At 36.3% G+C, this 20,254-nt stretch overlaps 2 protein-coding genes across 5 annotated transcripts in view; one reads left to right on the forward strand and one right to left on the reverse strand.

The window, feature by feature from the left end:
* The window catches only part of LOC142607393 (nodulin homeobox-like), a 30,403-nt gene extending 23,895 nt beyond the window's left edge, over positions 1–6,508 (forward strand). For 2 of the 4 annotated variants that reach the window (XM_075778857.1, XM_075778858.1), the window contains exons 14-18: positions 2,208–2,271; positions 2,407–2,475; positions 3,034–3,576; positions 3,677–3,711; positions 5,864–6,508. In XM_075778857.1, coding sequence (XP_075634972.1) covers positions 2,208–2,271; positions 2,407–2,475; positions 3,034–3,576; positions 3,677–3,711; positions 5,864–6,395 — 1,243 coding nt within the window. In that variant the 3' untranslated portion in view covers positions 6,396–6,508. The remainder of the gene's footprint in view (positions 1–2,207; positions 2,272–2,406; positions 2,476–3,033; positions 3,577–3,676; positions 3,712–5,863) is intronic. The other 2 variants (XM_075778859.1, XM_075778860.1) reach the window with 1 other exon arrangement.
* Positions 6,509–8,191: 1,683 nt separating this feature from the next.
* LOC142608269 (UDP-galactose/UDP-glucose transporter 5) lies at positions 8,192–19,746 on the reverse strand. Its single transcript, XM_075780015.1, has 11 exons — positions 19,320–19,746; positions 17,657–17,770; positions 17,338–17,430; positions 17,110–17,175; positions 13,309–13,407; positions 12,184–12,263; positions 10,864–10,976; positions 9,159–9,247; positions 8,975–9,061; positions 8,802–8,870; positions 8,192–8,700 (listed from the first exon to the last, which is right to left on the reverse strand). Exons 1-11 carry the CDS (start codon positions 19,458–19,460, stop codon positions 8,581–8,583), a joined length of 1,071 nt encoding a protein of 356 aa, XP_075636130.1. The 5' UTR covers positions 19,461–19,746; the 3' UTR covers positions 8,192–8,580.
* Positions 19,747–20,254: the final 508 nt, after the last annotated feature.

Raw genomic sequence — 20,254 nt, forward strand, 5'->3', positions numbered from 1 at the left:
ATCAACTAAACCTCATTCTTTGAACATGTTACTTCTTAATAGTCCAAAATTCAGTACCAAAGATGGTCTGATAATAATCTTATAAAATTTTCCCTTTAATGTAATAGGTGTTCAATATTTTCCCTTTAATGTAATAGGTATTGTATGATCATAAAATAATCTTGAAATGTTTATCCATTTCATCCAATAGGTATTGTATGATCATAAAATAATCTTGAAATGTTTATCCATATCATCCATCGTACTCCTAATCCAATCAATATATATATATAAAAGCAGAGACCTCGTGCGGAAATGCATGAGGTTCTGCTATGTGGCGCTTTGTATGAGTACTTTTTCATTTAGCCTTTCACCTCCTATCTTCTTATCAATGATTAGTTTAAGCCATAAATGCAGAAAATTAAAAGGTTTGATTCTACTCCCTTTTCCAACTTCTTAAACTCTTCCACTTTTAATTTCATTAATTTAAAAAATGAAAGGTTTTCTCCATTCAATGTTAGTTTTCATGTTCCTTTATATATTCCAGTTTCACAAACTATCAAAAGGCCAAAAGAAATGTAGGACTGGAGAGATAGAGAGACAAAAAGCGAGAAAATTAGTGTAAAAGAGAGTATGAAATTGGCTTTGGTTTCAGGTGCATATAATCTAAGTTTCTTAATAACTTAACGCTATCAAAGCTTGATACAATACTTTAACAACATATGGTGTTTCTAAAAGGTATGTGTTTTTTGTCTTTATTTATATTTTGGAAAGTGTTTAATTTTTGTAAGTGATTAAGGTACTCAATTAAACGTGAGATATGAAATAGTATAAGTTTAAATTTCTCTGCTCAATTGCTGTTTTATTTTTAATCTCTTGGCATGTATATTTAGTTTTGTGAATTAGAAATTATAAATCTTAAATCTTAGATGTTTAGCCTTCAAAAGTTCACGTTTTCTTCTTCTTCTTCTTCTTCTTTTTTTTTAAAAAAACCTTCTAAAAAAAAAGGAAATAATAAAAAAATTTATATTGGAAACGTCAAATGTAAGAACTAAATATACATGTACACCTGATCAAACAAAAAAGAGCATACAATGGCATTTTTAGAGTCTAATTAATTATGGCTACTTATAGATATATTGTGTTACATTTTTTTTTTCATTCATTATTTTAATGACATATAATTCATAATTGAAATTAATTTTTCAAACATTATAACACATATGAGTATTATAAAATAACTAATAGTGGATACGCGCATCGCGCGGGACATCCTCTAGTACTAATAATAATAATGATACTTGTAAATTTCACCTACTGAAATCAAAATTGGGTGCTTAAAAATAACAATAAAAAAAGACAAGGGAAGGGAGCAAATCACCAACTAGAAACAGTAGAATTATGGCTTTTGATGCATAATAAGCTCATAAAATTTCAGGGTAATTGGTGTCCAAATTACTACCTGATCTTCCTACGAAATACGTTTCTTAAGTGGTAAAAGGAAAAAGGAAAATGGCCTCTCAAACTTTCTCTTCTCTATATAGTTTGCCACCCATAGCAACCCAAGACCTTATCACTTTCCTGTTAATGATTCCAAGATATATTGGATAAGTTTTCATGTTACCATGAGTTAAGCTATTATTTTTGTTAGAATTATGGTTAAATGATTAAATTCATTATTTCCAAATAGTTGAAGCTATTAGGAGAATGGGTAATTTAACATGGTAGCAGAGCAGGAGATCTTGAGTTTGATCTTTGGCTTTACTCCACCTTCCATTTAAAATGTAAAAAATTCCACGCGTTAGGCCCCACTAGAGTTCAAGCCAACACGTGAAAGGGAGGGTTAGAATTATGGTTAAATAGTTAAATTCATCATTTCCTAATAGCTTAAGCCGTTGAGAGAATTAACAATTTAATAGATTTGTTTTCATTTCTTAATGGCTTCCACCAGCAAATGAGGGACTGCCCCAACATAAAATATATTTTCATTTTTGTATGGATCCTACTTGCAAATGATGAGGGAGAGGAACTGCCCCAACATTTTCATTATATATATGATTGCCTCTTCATATTTCTATTTTATATATACTGTTTAAAGTGAACGTGTGTGTACAAATACAGCACAAGCATCTTCTGTTTATCCCCAAAAAACAAAAAAAATTATTCTGTTTGACTTCCTGGGTTTGCTCGCATCCTAGTTAATTTTGTTCTACAAACTTTTGTTGCAGGGTTTTCTTTGACCAGTTGCAGTCACTAATTACTTCCGGTGAATTAGGAGAAAATCGAGCCCAAGTAAATTTTTTGTCCTTACAGTAATTAATTTTATATTTATGCAGTTATTATTTACTATATCAGTTTTCTTTTGCTTTTTTTTTTTCCATATAAATATTCAATGTGTTTAAACCGTGCTGCTGGAGCAAATTCAAGGATAACAAATTTGAGGAGTCAACATCTTGGGATAAGTTTTCCAAACTCAACCTCAGTGAAAATCATCAGGTGAATGTCTGGGATTATTTTCATGTAACTCACAGTTGATGGTCACTTTATTTGGCTGACGTGGAATGTGAATTGAATTTTGGCCAAACATTTTTATTTGATATTAAAATTACCTGGAGAGAATTTTAGTAGAAGACTTTCTTAGTGGCTATAAAAAATGAATATAGGAGAGTCATTGAGTTGCCAAACTGAGCTTAAGTTAATAAAAATGTTATTAAACACAAAGTGAGATATATATATATATATATATATATATATTATTATTATTATTATTATTATTACAGTCATTAACATTATGTCTTAAATTTGGAACAACCTTTTTCTTATTGATAACTACAAATGCACCTCATGGATTGTGAACCAATGACCTCACTGACTTTCTTACTCTTACGCTCTTACGAGCGGAGGAGGTGTCATTTGAGTTAAAGCTAATTGTATTATGAAACAACATAAACCAGCCAATTATTAAATTGGCTTGTTGAGTTTTCCAATGGTGAATTGGTGATATAGCTTTTTCTCAACATGGTAACCTGAGAAGTACAGTTTTGTTCCTGGTAGGAGGCTCAGAGCACCGGAGGATACTCATCACCTTTACTGAGAAAAGATCATCCAATATCTAATAAAAGAAGAGGTACCTTGAAGGAGGAAATGTCGGAGAATTCTGCTTTTCAAGAAGTGGAGCAGATATATGTCAAAAGTGATCATATCGATCAAGGTGATGATGTAAATAGGGGGGAAAATAGAGGTCTCTCTGGCAGGGGTGCATCTGGAGGTTTGGGAGGCATCAACACTGATGTTCAGAATGTTGAAACAAGCGGTTCAGATACAAGCTCTTCAAGAGGAAAGAATGCTGTTCATCAAATGGAAAATGGTGAGTTTTCAAAATCAAACAAGCATATGAAAGAGAGTGGGTTTGGAGGAAATCCTGAGGATGAAAAGGTTACAATGGATCAGTGTGAAGAAAAGCAGCGGAAAAAACGGAAGCGAACTATAATGAATGATAACCAGGTGATGCTAATAGAGAGGGCCCTCTTGGATGAACCTGATATGCAGCGAAACGCAACTTCAATACAATCCTGGGCTGATAAATTAAGTCTTCATGTACGTCAAGTGCCCCTCATAATTTGATAATTGTGTTAGTTAATTCCGTTTGTAAACAATAACTCATTTCTTCACTAAGATTTTCCATTGTGTTTTCCAGGGTTCTGAAGTTACGCCTTCGCAGCTTAAAAATTGGTCAGTAAGCCTCATCTGTTCACATTAGCACACATCAGTGGTTTCATATCTCTTTCCTTCTTGATGTTTCAATTAATCCTCCTTTTGATATTCAAGATAATAGGTTGGGGCTCTGGCTGATTCTTACTAGATTTTATCATTTCCTATAAGTTCTTGGATTTCAAACAGCAAATAACTGAAAAAAAAAATGCTGATTACTTTAATGAGTACACTTACAGCTTGAAATCTGAGGAGCTGTAGTGTCTCTTATTAACTTTGTGCCAGAAAAGGAAGATAGCCTATGAAAAGCACAAACATTGCAGATTAAGATACATTATCTAGTACCTTTGTCTTGATTGATCCAGGTGTAATGGAATATAGCAGGGCATGTATGATGCTCAAGATCCAGGATTTGGCAATCTGAATCGGCTGCTCTTAAAAGCATACTCTTACCATTGTTTGAGTGAACAAAGGGTTGCACTTGTGCCATCCAAGAGTAGAATCACGTGATCCAAAAATTCTCACCATCTAGATTTCTAAGTTGAGTCTAGTAGTCCTTAGGTCCTAAGCTTCTTGTTGCAAGCCCTTTTTTATATAGGTAATTTAAAAAAATTTATTGAAGATTGAAATTCGCTTTGCAAGCCTTTTTTGATGACGATGAACCCTGGAGACCATGTAGAGCATCGTGTCTTTTTACCCGGTTAAACCCCGGACCCATGTAATGTGCCCACGTCATAAGGATCAGGTAAGTCATTGGCTTTCCCAATGGAGCATGGCCCATAGAAATTGTTTGCACCCAAGGGGATTTGAACCTTAGACTTGGAGGGCGCATACCACCAAGCCCAAGGCCCTGACCACTTGAGCCAACCCCTAGGGGTTTCTTTTTTCAAGCCTTTTACAAGGTATAAGTAATCATGTGCATGGTGTGCAAAAGTGAACTTTAAAAGATGGAATTAAAGAAGAATAAAAGTAAACTCTGGGTGTAGAATATTTCTCTTACTCTAGGTGCAAGGATGCTTTGGTTTTTAGCAATGGTTCAAAGAATCATGCCTAGGATCTCCCGGTACTTAAGAATTTTGAGAAGGAGGTGTATTCAGAAGTTAGTTATTTGCCTATTAGCAAATTTTATGAGAGTCTAGTTGTACATGCCATTGTCATGGTTATACTGCATTCATTGGCATTTTAGATCCTTTCAGTATTTTTTGTTTTTCATTTGAACATTTAATCTCTTTTGTTATTTGGCCAAGTAATTGAACATTTAATATCTATATCTTCTACTTATGATTTTCCCACATTATATTGTGTTAAAAGCATCAATAGGTTTTTCCTTGGAAATATGAGAGATTGGTATTGAGAAGCTATGTGGCAAGTGAAAAGGGGCAATCTTGTTTTCTTCAATTCACATGCGGCACAAGGGTGGAGTGGAGGGCAAGCCTAACAGTTGATATTGAAAGTTTGATTTTTCTTCTAGATAGTTGCTTAGTAACAGTACCTTTTCTTCCAAGCCCAGAGAATGAAAAGTAGATTAATTATTTAGGTTATCAGTTGAATGGTGTTTCCCAATGTTGAGTGGACTGTTTCCTGTCTCTTGTTCCTTCTCTTCTTTAAGAGCCTGGTTCAGGGAAAATCACTTGTAAGAATGTTAATTGATTCCTTTCATTGTCTGTACAAAAGAAGGCACTGGACAAGATTGTTTGTCTTTATGGGTCTTAGAACTTAGAAGCATTATAGGCACTGCATCAGTGGAGGTTGCGATAGATGTTTGTGCTAGTGCTGAATATTTGTGGCACTATCAGTTGTTTGGAAAATTTACATGTGGATACAGGGTTCCTAGGGAGGCCATCCAACTTTTCTCTCACCCAAAGACAATTCAAATGACTAATTTTAGCTTCTATTTTTTTGGACCTTCCTGCAATTCCTTTCAATCTTTGACGTCAACCATCTAGTCAATTGAGTTCCATAATTTATTTGGTGATAATTGTACCCTAAAATATAGTTGTTTCTCTGATTTATTGATAAATGCATTACATTGAATGAACATACTATTTGCACTGCAAATCTGCAATGTACTTTTTATATTGCATCAGGCCCTAGCGCCTTTTCATGTTATTTTGAAAGTTTTGTGTCTCTGAAACTTATATATGTATATAAATGTTTTATGCTTTATCAACAGGCTGAATAATCGAAAAGCCAGGTTGGCCCGCACAGCTAAAGATGTACGTGCAACATCAGATGTTGACAATGCCCTTCCAGACAAGCAAGATGGACCAGGACCAGTGTCATGTAACTCAATTCCAGGTGAAGATGCTAATGTCCCATTGAATGAGAGAAGAGATACTCAAAGCATGTTGAGAATCGGCCGGAGTGGTGAGAACTCTGATACCGCCATGGCAGATTTTGTTGATATTGGCCCAGCAGAATTTGTTCAATGCAGGCCGGGTCAGTATGTTGTTCTTGTCGATATGCAAGGAGAGGAGATCGGTAAGGGAAAGGTGCATCAGGTGGATGGTAATTGGTATGGACGGAGTCTGGAGGAATTAGAGACTTGCGTTGTGGATATTAACGAGCTTAAGGCTGAGAGAGGGGCAAAACTTCCATATCCATCTCAAGCCACAGGCACCTCATTCAATGAGGCTGAAATAAAATTTGGGGTAATGAGAGTATTGTGGGATGCTAACAGAATTTTCATGTTGCGGTCTCAATGAATGTGACTGATGATTAAATAGCTGCAGTTTTTTCCTGAAAGTTGTTAATTTTACATTTTATAATCATTATACCATCTTTTAGGCAGAATTCAAGAAGAGATTAGAATTTTTTTTCACGCACACACAAATCTACATCTAGATGGATTGGGGTTCACTTTAAACACTTTTCAAGACTGAGCAATCTGGTAAGAACCTTCAATTTCCAGGCCCCTCATCATATATTGCATATATAGGTTAGGCCTTAGACCTTGGGGTCAACTTGTTTTGATCACCTTGAGGTCAACTTTAATTCTCATCCCACATACCCTCGGCTCTGTATATTCAATCAATGACTCCCATGGTTTTGGCTGTGCATGGTGTGTCAATGTATTGCTCAAATTTTCAGTGGTGTAGAGCACCGGGCAAAGGATTTATGTCAATTGATCAATATACATCTGATGGAGAATCAAATTCATTTCATTTCTCTCATTACAGGTCTCGTCTTGATGATAGTTTATAGATATCATGGAGCATATACGAGCTCACATTCTTCTGGATGATGTTCTGGTGCAGAGCTGTTGGTTTTGTAGCTTTCAAAATATCCACATATTCCAATTATCATTGCATATGGGACTGGAGAAAATCAATAGGAAAGAAGAATCGTGTGACCTCTCATCTGACCAATTATTACAAGATCGCTCTAGTGATGGTAGCTTTTATGCGTGTATAACCCTTTTGGTCGTAAGTTGTATGAACTAGGTTAACCACGCAAGGCAACTATCCCTTCTTTTAAAATGAACCAATTCTAATGAAAGAAGAAGAAGAAGAAGAAGCTTGGGTGTCTTCTTTGCTTGCTCGTGTTTGTCAAAAATTGAAATAAAATCAACTAAATTGCTTCGGAAAGGAAATAGATGTAATTGACTCATAAAGCAACTGAGGACCAAGCTTCTTATAGATTAAAGGTGCCTAATTCAGGTTTAGGTAGTGGAACACGTAGTAAATTAATGACCCATGGAAACAGGTGGGTGCTAAGTAAAGGTGAATGGTGATAGTAAGAACTAGTAACCAAACATGGTAAGTTTACAGTAAGTATTTGGAGATTCACCTTGTACAAATAAGTTCAAGTATTAATAAGTTATAGACTTCAGAAAGTTTTGAGGAAAGACATGGCCTACCACGTGTTAGTAGTTTCGGGCAGCATGGTTAAGTCATGCAGTTATGCATATTCGTATGATCGTATCCATGAATAGAAGTTCATGAATATCCTAGTATGAGTGTAAAAGTTAATTTTTAACACAAATAGTGTGCTGGTTACTTTTTTTTTCTAATCCTTCAAAATCTTTTCCTTTATTTGTTTTGACAAAATAGTTCGTTTCTTCTTTTTTATTTTTTTTATTTTTATCTCTTTTTGTCTCAGTGAAAAATCATTGAACTCTCACTTTTTCTCTAATATCAGAATGTGGATGGTAGACCTCATTCTGATATTAGTTAAAATAAATTTAACCAGGCCTATATGCACAACATGGTTAACAGTTTACCATCTATCATATAGTATCATTTGCCTTCGTGGCTGTCTTTGATTAAGATTAAGCCGTTTTTTTATCGGTAGACATTGCAAAGGGCCCAAATGCAAGCATATATTGGACTGCACTGCAATGCCTATGGGGTTTGGCATTTGATAATTAAATACCAACAAACAGAGGATGCAAGTGCGAATGCAAAATGAGCTCAACAACTAATCTCAAAAAATTTCCTTTCTTTTCTTTCCTACTTTTTCAACCCTTGAATTAAACTACTCACCAGAACAAACAAAACTTATCTTAAGGAACTGCATTATACAAATTTCATTTTTTTTAATCATTCCTATTGAAGACCAGACAAACAAAAACAAAAAGCTTAGGCTTTAGTTCTTTTTTTTTCTTTTTTTTTTTTGGATAGATGATTCCTTTGGCTTTAGTTAAGCTATTATTTATCTCCAGTAATGGAAAATTTGCGGATTACAAGATGTTTGAACTGTGTATATCAGAAATAATGCTGCTGACTCGCAATTTCAGGTGCATGCGATGCTGTCTGGGTTAAGGTTAAACTTACTCCTGTGTGTGCCTTCTCAGTTTTCAATTTGCAGCTTTACACTTAAAATTAAAGCTGCCTATTAATAGTTAGAGATAGCAAGTGCCAGATCTCATAGTAAACATAAGACTGGCCCTCATACAGGATTCTGCTTCACAGGACTAGTAGCTCCATTTCCTGTAGGTTCTGGAAGTGAAGGTTTTTGTGGTGGATTTTTCAAGAAGGTTTTTGCATAAAGGGTACCAAAGACAATAACCTGATCAAAATATCCAATGTAGTTTGTTATTGGACTTTTTATAATAATAAAAAAATGACCAAAAAAAAATAATTCAGGAAAGGATTCAGTATGAGGCTTACAGCTCCAATCCACTGTTCCCAGCTTAGGGGATGGACAAACCACACACACGACAGCATGATGCTAACCAACTACATCAACAATGAGAATTTGAGAAGATTCCATCCATTAGAAGAGTAGTTTTGAGAGACAAATGAAAGAAGATAAATAATTGTTATGGAGACTTATATTTTACCTGTCTTGTGGTCATTATGGTGGCAAACGTAAGGGCGCCAAAATTGCGAATAGTGTAAGAAATGAAAAATTGACTTGCAGTTGCTACCTGCAACGAAAATCATTATTAGAACAGAGTACTGGGCGCCAAAGATGTTAAAAAATGGGTATAAGATACACTAAATACCTAAGTAATGGTCACTTACCGTCGAAAGCAATACAATGTCAAAGAAGCAATCATTATGCCTATAAACAAAATCTATTGCTGGAAGTAGATGCCCTTGTAATAAAAGACCTATATCAAATGATGAAAATCAACACAGATCAACACCAACAACAAAAATGCAATTATAAAGCTCTAATGAAAAAGTAGCACACGATACTTATGCACAGAAAATACACCAGAGAAACATAAGAAGAGAGACCCTATTCTCTTGGTTGGTAGCACAAGATAAGTTCCAGGTAGCTAGGATGCCTCCATTACAAAAACACCGAGAATAGAATTGTCATTTTAAGAGAAGGTAAAAAGAAGTATTTAAGCATCTCAAAAGTGTCTTAACATATCATAGCTGATCCTGCAAGTCAGGTTATGCTCCAAAGAAAGATCTGTATAACTATGCAAAAAGATGGCACATTAATAAGCTAGCACAGGTTAAATATCAATTCCATAAACAGATATGATGTATCTTTGCATGTTTGACATGGTATATACATCGAACTTGTGTGCCCTCTGCAAATTTTTACTTTGTGTACCACGTGTTTTGCGCAAAACACGTGGTACACAGAGTAAAAATTTCTCAGCTTACTGCCACTATAGTGCTGAAACACAAAGCTACGTTTCCCTTGCATGACCACACTTTTGACAAAGGCCTAGAATGCTAGAAATTTATCCAAAATCTAAGAATAACATTCCTAATAAGTGAAATATTGTCCTTGGAAAAAATATTCTGATAAGACAAGGATTTTCTATCATACATAGAGATGAAAAAATATAGAGTATGGATTTTCACTATCCCACCACGCAACAGGTGTCAGTGCTTAAAATAGTTTCTGATACATTATTTTTTTTGATAAGTTAGTCTCTGATACATTATAGTGATTGACATGGCTAAACTTTAAAGTGAAAGGGACCTTATTATAATTATACAGATTCCAATTATTTCCATGGATCAATGAAATTAATTCCAATTTGCTTGAGATAAAACATCGGTCATCATCGTAATGGTGTTATTTGGATGCTGTCCCTCATTGTTTGATGTGGTGCATTTGACAGGAGAGAAACAACCGGTGTATTGAAGATTTTGAAAGGACATAGCCGATTTAAAACTTTCCTTCTTTAAAACTCTATCAGATTGGATGTCTATCATAGGAAGTCATTCTATTTTTTCAGTCTATGATTTGATGGATGCTTGTAATTTAGGTATTTGATTGTTTTGGTCCCCCGCTGTATACATCCCGTATACTTGAGTGACTCATTATTATGTCTTTGAATAAAATTTTCTTTACTTATCAAAAAAAAAAATTTGCTTGAGATAAAACCTTAGTTGTGTTTAATTGAGCTTTCTAAACTACATAGAATAGTGAGAAAGCTCAAAAAAAAAAGACTTTTATATCTGTGAAAGGGTTAATCCTGTCTTGAGACTTCTGCTAAATTAAAAAAAAAATCCCCGACTGATGGTAACTTCATAGTTGAATAACAAAATCTCGAACCCATCAAACATATGTCCTAACAATATAACACTCATAATGCATTCGAAGTTTCAAAATAGATCAAAGAAAAAAAAAATTTGTAACAATATACCGCCTATATAGTGCCTCAGCTGCAGATCATCTCCCACATATACTGTTCTATAACCAAAATGTAACCAGAATTTAAGAACTAACAAGATAAAACAACAGTAACAAAATTACCTGTCAAGCTAATAATACAAGAACACGATGTTGTGTAGAATATTTGGTTGTGTATTTCCATATGGTAGCCTTTAAAAAGTTTATCTTGGAACGTGCTTGTAAAGCCATCAAACCTGTTAATCACACGGATAAGCATTTGAATTTATGGGAAACAAGTAGGCATCCTTCCATTATATCTCATTCAATCATTTAGAAGGTAAACTTAAAGCTAACCCTAAAATGATCTAAAATGGAAATGCCAAACAGTATGCCAACAAGGTAGGGCGAGGTCGGATCATGTGTGCCCCATCCCCTTTTCAGGGAAGGGAAAGCCCATGCAGTGCAGGACTAGGACAAGGTGGGTTGGAGGTATTTTGCCATCTCTATTGAGGTGGCTCCAGCATTGATGAGATAGATATGAGAGAGAAAAGGGAGGGGAGTCCGTGAGAGTGCTGGGAGTGAAACAAGTGTTTTGGGGATGGTAATAGAATAAATTATATCTATAAATAATTTAAATTATATTAAATAAAATATTTATACACACTCGGGGTGGGCAAGTTAAGGAAAACCTATTCTTGCCCCATCCCCCTCTTTGGGGTGAGGAGACTCACACAGCCTGGCATGGGCAGGGCAGAATACTTTTGTGCCATCCCTTAGAGGGAGATAAGCAATGAAGAATTAAGTAGTATTACTGTAATGGAGCCAAATGCATATGTATATCTCTGCAATATAGTTTAATGGGTAGTACTATTAGCATGAACCATCAGTACAATTTTTTTGTTCTTTTTTATTGGTAATTACACACACACCCAAAAACCATTATTACAATCTTCCTATATCATTATAGTGTAGTAACGCTACAGCACAAATTTTTTCACAACAAATTTCACGATTGCTGAGTAGGTTGACTGTGAGTGGTGGACACAATATTCATGGATCCACCACTTTTTTTCCATCACTCACAGCTGACCAACTCAGATATTGTGAAATTTGTTATCAAAAAATTTGTGTGGCATTACTGATTATAGTGTTTCACTTGCCCAATGTGTGAGAAGCAAGCATCAAGGTTTTATTCTTCTCTTTTTTTTTTTTCTTTATTCAATAATACTACTTTTTACCTATCAAAAAAAAAAAAAAATACAAACAAACAAACAAATCAAGAGGTGTAAGACACCAGGGCAGACTTCTTGTAGAAACATAAACACGTCTATGAACTGATAAATATTTACATTTGAACATAGAGCAGAAGTATGATTAGTATTTAAATTAACAGCAAATGGTAAAGAAATTTGTAAATCAGTCATCATAATAATGAAAGAAAGTGAGCTTCAAATAAGATACCCAAGATAACCAAGCATTAGGGAGACGCCCCAAACAGTGTTTTCCCTTCCTTTACTGTAAGGACTAATGTCAGCTTCTGCCTACAGTAAAGCAAACACAGAAAAAATAGTTCAGACTACATTCAAGTTAAACACTAGCTGTTAAGGTTCTTGTGCATCATCAACAGACCATCACAGGAATCACAATTCACCATAATACATATTGTCGAAGTCATGTACAGACATGCTTTCAAATGACCAAATCCAGTGCTTAAACAAACAAAATGACAATGTTGTTATAATAAGGCCAGATGCAGCATCATCTTAATATAAATTCAGATACAAAAGTGGGCTGCATGTGTTTTCAAGTTGTCGAATTGATTATCAAAGTAACCTGAATTGTGTCAGATTTTTCATTGGCAGGAGAGAGTCTCAGCAGTTCTGTGGGCAACTATGGAACTAAACAGGACTATAGGGAAGTGCTAGTCACTACACTTCTGTGACAAACAATTTTTTAATAGAAAGGATAACTATTTGTACAAAATTTTTAAATCTAAAATGTATGAAAGTAATCCATAAGGGTGGCTAAAATAACAAAGAAACTACTGTGAAGTAGCTTGTTATGTCTGCCACTGCTGCTTTTAATATTCATGTCAATGAGCCCTAGCTCAAATGGCACATTTTCCCCTTGTAAAAGCAAGGTGAAGGGCGAGGTTGTGGGTTCAAGACCCACTGAATGCATGTGTAAAAAAAATCCTAATATTGGCACCATCTGTGGTGCCCAATGTCTTGGGTTCAAACCCCACCTCCCCAACTATTTACCTATCAAATAAAACCCTAATACAAATGATGCATACAAGATCAAATACCTCAAATTCAACATCTAAAATTTGAACCACAGCCTTCAGCCACTCATGTAGCGCCTTAGAAATAAAGATACAAACCACCACGTGAACAAAAAAGGAAAGTAGCAAACCACTAAACCTTAGCTCAAGTCATAAAAGGTGGAGGTAGGTCTTAGGTTCATATAATCATATCTTAACAATATTATTTAAAAATAAATAAAAAGGAAGAAGAAGAAGAAGAAGAAGAAAGAAAAGCCTTGAAACATCAGAGTAAGAATTGGAGATATGACCACAGTTATTACCGGATATAGAATAAATACTGAACAACCCAGGGTCACTAGAAAAGCCAACAAATAGTCACGTCCCTTGTATGTTTTCTGCATAATAAGAGTGCCCCAAACCTGTATAATGATAAGAAAATAATGAGTAAGATTTACCACTTACTATGAATTACAACTAGCATAACATGGAGAGGAATAAAGATTTCCATGTCAAAAATAAGGATACAAGTTATGCAATTCATCAATTGACTGTAAGCAATACCATATTTGCAGGACAGAATCAATTACCCATAAAATAAATAGCATCTATTGGGAATTTTTTAAATCAAAGGATAACTTAGACCATTAGATTCTAGATATGAACTCCTCTTTAGAGTCTTCAGTGCAAAGTATTTCTTTTTTTTTTGATAAATAACGTAAGAATATTATTAATAATAATAAAGAAAATGCCAAGACGAGTACATTGGGGATGTACTATGGGTACAAAAATCAAGAAACAAAAGAACAACGGTCAAGAAAAATAGAAAAGGAAGAACAAGAAAAATGAGAAAAAACCACACTTCATTCAAACAGTGTGTGTAAGAAAAAAGACTTAATCTCCAGCAAAGATCGTTCACAGCCCTCAAAACTTCTAGCATTCCTTTCTCGCCAAATGCACCAAATCAAGCAATGAGGTACTAATCTCCAAACATCAATGTGACGATGTCGCGCAAACTTTCCTTGCCAAGCCTCAAACAACTCAACAACAGTACGAGGCATAACCCACTGAATGCCAAACAAACAGAAAACCAAAGACCACAACTCCCAAGCTATGGTGCAATGAAGTAGAAGATGATCCACCGACTCCCCACACCTCTTACACATAGAGCACCAATCAAGAACTATCACTCGTCTTTTACGAAGGTTGTCTGTTGTTAAGATCTTACCTAAAGAAGCAGACCAAGAAAAGAAGGCTACCCTTGGAGGCGCCTTCGATTGCCATATCATTTTCCATGGAAAGGAAACACGATTATGAGGGTAGAAGGAACTGTAATAACTTCTAACCTCAAATCTTGTATTCCTTGCAGACTTCCAACAAACCTTATCTGGACCAAACCCTCTCACTGACGAGGAATAGACTAGCCCCATAAACCGGTCAAAGGCTTCCTCTTCCCAATCTTGTGGTGGATGACGAAATTGCACATTCCAGTGAAACCTCCCAACAGACCAACCCCCATAACTTCAGCCACTGAGGAGTCCTTGGACCTACTAAGACAATATAGCTCCGGAAAGGCCTCTTGGAGAGTAGAATCCCCACACCACACATGCTTCCAAAATTTTACTCTAGTACCATCCCCCACATCATAAACAAGAAATTTAGAGAAGTTCAACCAACCACTTCTAATATATCTCCACAAGCTGACCCCATAAGGACTTGTCACCTTCTTCGTACACCAACCACCCCACATGTTCCCATATTTTGCCTCTATAACCCTCCTCCATAAAGCATCAGTCTCGGTACCATACCTCCACAACCATTTACCTAATAAGGCAGAATTAAAATTACTCAACTGTCTTATACCCAACCCCCCATCCTGCAAAGGCCTACAAACCTTGGCCCAATGAACTAAATGAAATTTAGGTTCACCACCAATCCCATCCCACAAAAAATCTCTCTGTAACTTCTCCATACGCTTAGCCACCTTACCCGGTAAAGGAAGAAGGGAAAGGAAGTATGTAGGTAAGGACGAGAGTGAGCTTTTAATGAGTGTCACCTTACATTCTTTTCCAACCTGCTAATCTCCTCTCCATTCTCTCAAGAATAGGGTTCCAAACAGATAAGTCCTTGAATTTTGAATTTTGCAAAGTATTTCCCAAATGGTAATATTCTTTAGGCCCCAGTTCACCCCAAGTGCTCTTATGCATGGCGGAGTATTTTGAATGCACGTGGGGTTATTGAGAAAGGTGCGATTTGGAGGGTAGGTAGTGGACAATTGATTGATGTATGGCATCATAGGTGGCTGCCTGACCTTCACCATAGTAAAATCATATCCCCTTAGGCCAACACATCTGTTAGTAGGGTGTGTGATTTGTTTATTCCTGGTACAAGGACTTGGGACCCGGGGCGCCTAGCAAGCTGTTTTTTACCATGGAAAGCGAATATGGTGCGTAAAATCCAGGTTTGTGACAACGGGGAGGAGGATAGTTTGATTTGGCCTTTGACCTCTGATGGTGCTTATAGTGTAAGGAGTGCATACTGAATGCTTGTTGCCAATGAGAATCTGTCTTTGCCAAGCTCTTCTGCTTCAACTGGTGTTGGTTCGGTGTGGAAGAAAATCTGGAAGGTTCAGGTTCCTAATAAAATTAGGCACTTCTTGTGGCGTGCTGCGAAGGATTCTTTGCCCACTAAACAGAACTTGGTGGCTCGGCACATCCCAGTTGGTAATATTTGTGATGGCTGTGGTGATCATTCGGAATCAGTGTTGCATGCTTGGTGGCTCTATGATCAGGTTCGTTCGGTTTGGATGTCGGATCCCGGTTTCCTTTTTTTGGTTCAGGCAAAGTGCAGGTCTTTTATGAAGCTTTTGGAGGTTCTTTTCGCTCATGGCTCAGGCTTCCGTATTGCACTTTTACTGTTGTGGTGTGGAGTTTGTGGCAGTACCGCAACAGGATGAGAGAACGTCAATCGGTTTGGCCGTTGCATGAATTGGGGGATCGGGCAAGGACATTACTTGTTGACTTTTGGGAGGTTCATCCTCAGGAGCAGCATGAGCCTTCGTGTCGTCCCCAGGTACATTGGTCTCCTCCCCCTGGTGTTCATTACAAAGCAAACTTCGATGCAGCCTTCTTTGAAGAATCCAGGTCAGCAGGTGTGGGTGTAGTTGTTCGTGATTGTTCTGGGCAGATCATTGGAGCGTTGAGACAGAGTATTGGTTCGATTCATTCCATAGAAATGGCTGAAGCAATGGCAGCTTGAAGGGCTGTGGTGTTTGTTAAGGAGCTGTGTTTGTTTGATGTGATTTTTGAAGGGGATTGTAGTCGGGTTCTTGATGAAGGGTTCAGGTCGCTGCCGTAATTTGTTTGGTCACATCATTGATGAAGCTAAAAGAGACTTGGAGGAACATTGAGGAGCCGTTTATTCCAGCATGTTCGGCGAGAGGGGAATAGGTTAGCTCATTGTTTAGCTAAAAAAGTAGTTTTATCTACAAATATTGATGTATGGGTAGAATCTCTACCTGAGGATGTGGAAGATATGTACCACTTGGATTTGCCTTGAACTTGTGTTTTTTTTTTTTTTTTGTTGTTGGGTCTTTCTTAATAATACTTCGCTTACTTTTGTCTCAAAAAAAGATTCTAGATCTGAACTTGATCAGATGATTTTCACTAGGGAAAAGGTGAAGGAAAAAAAATGTTTCAGCAAAGCCATCACTTCACCTAGTCTTCAGAATGCCTGTATCAGACAAATTATTCTATGGAAGGAACTCATACGGGATAAAGAGTGACAAAATGATAACAATGAAACCAATTCCAGAATTCGAGACTCAAAAGAGATAGCAAAAACAGACATACATAAACTTTCCACTTTCCACTTTCCACTTTCCAGTCATTACAAAGGAACAGCACCATCAGAATGCACAATGTGAAGCACCCATAACAACCAGTTATTCATTTACAGAAGTACCAAAAATAAAAGGTTATTAAAATAATCAGCAAACCAACTAGCCATTGTAATTCATCAAAAAGTATGATCATCTTAGCATAAAAACAGTTTTAACCCACTGAAAGAAACTTAAATGCATGCATACTGTAAATGCCACATAAAATAATGCACAATTAACTTACCATAACAGGAATCATTTTGGCACACTTAGCAAGTGTCTGAACAGGAAAACTGACATATTTGAGGGCCTGCAGCAAGCCTTGTGTCATTAAAGTGAATATTATTTATCATCTTGCACAAAACTACCGATTCAAAGAACTTGTAAAATAGAAACAAAGAAATTCAGCAAATTAGTTCTACCCACATAGGGTACAATCATGTTAAGAGACGTGAAGATGTAGACAGCTTACCTCATACTGACATGTGGTGGTTAGTATGTTTGATACTGATACAAGGCAGTACTTGTAAACTGGAGCCACTGGGTCCAAGGCTTTTTTACTTGCCTAGAAATAAACGATTAAAATGACAATGAGAATGCTGGTCTGAGAAGCTACTAAAGCAACAAAAGACACTCTATGAATACAATGGCATTCGGTCGGTTACAGCTTAAACAAAGTTGAAAATTGCCTACTGTTTGATCATCAGTTTTACTCTCTACGAATCAACTTCTACTCCCTCCAAAAGCCTACCAAAAGTACAAATAGTATATGGATATTAACAGATACTCACCAGTAAAGCAGCTGCAGAGACGGCAGATGTTGTTATTCGGTTGCAGAAAACAAGAAACAATGAGTATTTAAAATATTCTTTGTTCACCCCATATGGTACTCTCATGATCTTTTCCTGCAGGAAACGAAATTTCACAAATTGCTTAACGTAAGAATAAACAATACTTACTTAAGGACAGTTACCACGTACTTTAATAAGACATTTAAACCTCCTCCTAAACTTTAAAAAATAAATAAAAAAATTGATAAGTAATAAACTTCATTGAAAGAAAAAATATACAAGAGGCCAAAGCACACAGGAAGTGTACTGAGGGTGCATGAGAACAAAAGAACTAAGAATTATAAAGACTACATCTATCAAGCAAATTAGACAAAGAAAAAAGAAAATCCCCCAAAGCAGTTGTCCACCCAAACAATGTCTGGAAAAAAGACATCTTCAAGTCTTGAATTGACCTCTCAGCACCTACAAAGACCTGCGCATTCCTCTCCCTCCAGATACCCCATATCATTCAGTGAGGGACCATATTCCATATCTCCCCATTTCTATGTTTCCTAAACTTGCCTGGCCAGCTAGCAAGAAGCTCAGATACATCCTTGGGCATTACCCAAGATAACCCGAAAAGAGTAAACACTATATTCCACATCGTGCTGTCTATCAGGCAATACAATAGTAAGTGGTTAGTAGACTCCCCTGCCCTCTTACACACGCAACACCAATCAATAATAACCAGCCGACACTTCCTCAGACTGCCATTAGTCAGGATTCTCCCCAACACCGCCATCCAAACAAAGAAACTGATCTTTGGAGGCACTTTGGAGCTCCACACAGCCTTCCAAGGAAAAGACACCTGAGAAGGGGGATTGTAAAACTTTCTAGTACGATTTAATATCATAAATTTCCCAAGAAGACGGTTTCCACCACAGCTCACCCACCCCATCTCCTTTCCACAAACCATAATACAGGTAAGTCCATAAATGATGAGACCAATCCTAATTCCCAATCTAGAACCGATCTGCCAAAATTAATATTCCAGAACTATCTATCCCCGAGAAAGAAATTAGCTCTGCCACTGTAGCATCTCCTGAGTCGAGCAATGCCATTATATAACTTATATGTAGCACACACTAGCTATCTTAGCACATGGCACAAGTAATGAGCCTAAGTTCACAAAATTCAAATCCTCACCTTGTACGCAACGACTAAGTTTCTGATTATGAAAGGACAAGCCAATAGAAAACTTTACATATGATTTCTACAATGGCCATCCAGTTTTCTGAAACAGATCAATAAATTCCCCAAAAAAAAAAAACCAATGGTAAAAATTATATCACTGGCCTAACATCAGCCGTGTATGTATGTACACATAAATGACTCGATTTAATCGATTCAAATGGTTAACCGAATCCGAATTAGATAATCATTTAGATAAAAATTAGCGAAATAAAAAATGGAATTTAAAATGAATGGCAAAATGCACATATGATAAAATCAACCAAAACTAATCAAAGATCATACTAACTAGAAACAAAAGAAAAATGTTTTACAATCTATACCCTAAATACAAATAAACAGAGGAATTGAAATTTATACATAACAATTAAAATTAAAAATAATAATAAATAAATAAAGAAGAAGAAGAAGAAGAAGAAGAAGAAGAGAGAACCTGTAGAACACCATAGGTGACGAGGGTGAGCATGATTCCAAGGATAGCGAAAACAGCTTTCGCAAACTTGCTCTCTTTCCAAGAACTACTACTTCTACTACTACTTAGAACTGATGCTGCTTCTGCTGCTGGTTCCGCCATAGCCCATTCACAGTCTTACACACACACACAACGCTGTACCGCTAAATTTTGATTACTGGAGAATTTAAACAAGTAATCGAATTTCTTATTCGAAAGAAAAACATGAGAGAAACAGGAGAGATTGTTAATTAATACTACTATGATTATTCTAACACGGCGTCGTTTTTGAATGGAAAAGAGAGCGATTAAAGTGGGAGTGAGGCCGTAGATTGAGGATCGAAGAGAGAGAGAGAGAGAGAGAGAGAGAGGAAAAGAAGGTTAAAAAGGATAACTAATTTTTTTGTTTATGTAAAAAATGAAAGCTGTGTATTAATTATTATATGTAGAGCCAGTGAGTACTCCTCCTGGGTGGTTCAGTCGGTCCTCTCTCTTTTTTGTAGACTCCTCCGCTTTCTGGGAGCTCAGCTCGGCTCCTAAAAATATAAATTAAAAAGATGGAAGTCAAGAAGAAGAAGAAAATATTGCCACCTCAGCGTAGCCGCCCCCACTGTGCACTTTCGATGTTGTTACCTTTTTTTTTTTTTTTTTGAGAAAGTTCGATGTTGTTACTTGGTAGTGTAGTGACTAGAACTAGAAGGGAGGTCATTTTACGTTAGGTTTGGTCAAATTCTCAATTCTTGTTTTATTTATTCATTATTTCTAGAAGAATTCTTGTTTGATTTGGTGCCCCTGGTCTGAACCCAGTTAATTGTTGCACGACAGCGTGACTGATCTTATCTAATGGATGGTTTCTCGGTATACCTAAATTATAGGCTGAATTACCTTTTTAGTTAGAAAAATGATATGCTTACAAT

This window comes from Castanea sativa, chromosome 8, assembly GCF_040712315.1.
Source record: "Castanea sativa cultivar Marrone di Chiusa Pesio chromosome 8, ASM4071231v1".
In the NCBI taxonomy this organism is placed as follows: Eukaryota; Viridiplantae; Streptophyta; class Magnoliopsida; order Fagales; family Fagaceae; genus Castanea; species Castanea sativa.